The sequence below is a fragment of the Microtus pennsylvanicus genome, chromosome 7 (genome assembly GCF_037038515.1).
Source record: "Microtus pennsylvanicus isolate mMicPen1 chromosome 7, mMicPen1.hap1, whole genome shotgun sequence".
NCBI classification, from domain to species: domain Eukaryota; kingdom Metazoa; phylum Chordata; class Mammalia; order Rodentia; family Cricetidae; genus Microtus; species Microtus pennsylvanicus.
Genome location: NC_134585.1, coordinates 121,157,413 through 121,159,747, shown reverse-complemented (window position 1 = coordinate 121,159,747; position 2,335 = coordinate 121,157,413). Strand labels below are relative to the sequence as shown.

Sequence of the window (2,335 nt, the reverse complement as noted above, 5' to 3'; positions counted from 1 at the left end):
TCACTATGTTTAGTATTTCACTTGGAAATATTCAGCCCTCAATAGTGATTTTAAGGGGAAGTGAAGGGAGTACTTAGCAATTTATTTTCAAGCCAGTACATTCAGTGAAGAATTAACTTGTTATTGGCATCACTAATGACAGCGATCTAATTCCACATATATGAGCAGATATATACTCTTCTTGAGAAGAGTATAGCTCAAAGGAGGAAAATTAATTACCTTAATTAAAATTTTTTATTTATTTTATATTCATGAGTGTTTTGCTTATATGTACATCTCTGTAGTGCAAGCATGCACAGTGCCCTTGGAGGCCAGAAGACAGTGTCATATCCCCCAGGACTGGAGTTATGTAGATGGTTGTGAGTCGCTGGGTGGGTGCTGGGATTTGAACCTGGGTCCTCTGAAAGAGCAGCCAGTACTCTTAATCACTGAACCATCTCTCTAGTCTCCACATTATTCCTCTTCATTGTTCTGTTATTCAAGGACTTGTGTCTTTTTCTAGCTGGCAATATTCAGCTTCTTTTTAATACAAGCAGCCTATATCAAAGCAAAGAAGTTAGGACATTAGCTGTAAACATGGGACCTTTTCCATAAGCTACATGAACTCAGGTGAACTCAAGAAAGCAAACTACTTTGCACAAATTCTCTGTACATGGCCAGCCCAGGAGAAACACAACACACACACACACACACACACACACACACACACACTCATGTATGCACGCTCAAATCTTTCTTTGTAAGAAAACATCTCTGACTTCTCAAAAATAGACTTAGACTCAGGATAGGTTTTCTCATGATAGTCTGGAGATTCAGCATAGGCAAAGTGGAATATTAAGTTCATGATAAACTAATAAATGAGTGAGTGAATGAGCATGTATGAGTGAGTTCAAGAATAAAAGAATAGACAGTAAACAAATCCATGCAAAAGTCCCTTGCACCTGGCTGCACAATGCTTTGCTGCCCTCCCGTCACCTGCATCTGTTCTGTCTGCCCTTGCAGAATGACAACTTCTAAGCATGAAACCTCCATCTTCAGATGAGTTGAATTTCTAGTGAGAGCTAGAGGTTTTCTTTCCCTTTTGGCCTTCCCCAGATGGTGTTAGTGAGTGAGGCTTATTTTCCTCACTCCTTGAGCTCAGATGTGTCAGGAGCTAGCCTCCCTTCATCTTGAGCTCAGATGTGTCAGGAGCTAGCCTCCCTTCATCTTTAGTCACCAGAAAGCAACTGTGCCCATACCAGTGGCTTCCTAAACTGCAGGGGACATGTCCTCACACACTCACCTCCTGAAACGTGATGGTGAATGGAGAGCGGAAAGGGACCTGAAGCCCAGGACTCAGACACTATTGCTACGTGAAGCACATGTTTATTAGGGTAACTAGGCAACAGGCGTAGAGAGAGGTAAACAGAAACGAATGAGGCACCGGCTCTGAGTAGAGACCTAGAAGAAGCCTGCTACTCTGTTGTCGTGTGATACAGAATGGATGAGGCCCTCATTATGATCAATGAAGAGGCTGGAGATACTGAATTTTCTCTCATGCCCACTTGGGAGGCATCAGAATAGGATATAAATGAAGCCTTGAAGAAAAAAAAAAGAGCATATGTAATGAGTTGGATGAGGAGTCTTACAGTGCTGCTCCATTGGAAATAGGTAGAAAGAGGGGGAAATCTTGGAGCCAGTGGGGATAGGAGGAAGACAAGGCTCCATCTAGTAGCCTGGATGGTAGGCAGGTGGTGGCTGCTAGTCCATCCTCACTTCTGTTTGCACTTAGGGTCTTGCTGGGTAGAAGGGCACTTCTGCTGAGCTGGGCTCTTCGGCGGGCATTGTTTCTTAGCCTGAGGAGCACATGGATCCTTGGTTTTGGGCACACATGCCTCTTGACATTTGGTAGGAGGTGGCTGACAGGGCTGCTTCACTTGCTGCTGCTGCGCTTGTGGTGTGCACTGCTGCTGCTGCTGATGGGAAGGCATGCTCCAGGAGAAGCTGGTCTGCAGGAGATCCATTAAGACACAGTGAGGAGGGCCCCGCATGCACCCTCCCATCTGTCTCCTCAAGGGGTATCTTCCACCAATAGTCAAAGATGATGAACAACCTCAGCTAATGAACTGCTCACCTACCTATACTGTGACGTTCCTTTCTCACTGTCTTCTTTCCGGGCTACTCTGAGTTCCTATCTATCTGCCTTCATCTTCCCATGGACTTTGGACTTAACTGAATTCATGGTTGTTTTATCAGTCTAATTAAGAATTAGGCAGAATATTGAGTAGAAGATTAAAAAGAAGCTCAGACAGTTTATGAATTCAAAGTGTGGGTCTGGGTAATGCCGGTTGGCTAA

General features: G+C 44.2%; 1 protein-coding gene across 1 annotated transcript; it reads right to left on the bottom strand.

Moving 5' to 3' along the window:
- Nucleotides 1-1,751: 1,751 nt before the first annotated feature.
- Nucleotides 1,752-1,970, bottom strand: Sprr4 (small proline rich protein 4). The gene has a single exon (XM_075979092.1). The coding sequence runs from the start codon at nucleotides 1,968-1,970 to the stop codon at nucleotides 1,752-1,754; it is 219 nt and encodes a 72-aa protein (XP_075835207.1).
- Nucleotides 1,971-2,335: the final 365 nt, after the last annotated feature.

Bases quoted from the DNA above. Each gene is read 5' to 3' on its own strand.
- Sprr4 (XM_075979092.1), bottom strand. From the start codon at position 1,970: ATGCCTTCCCATCAGCAGCAGCAGCAGTGCACACCACAAGCGCAGCAG.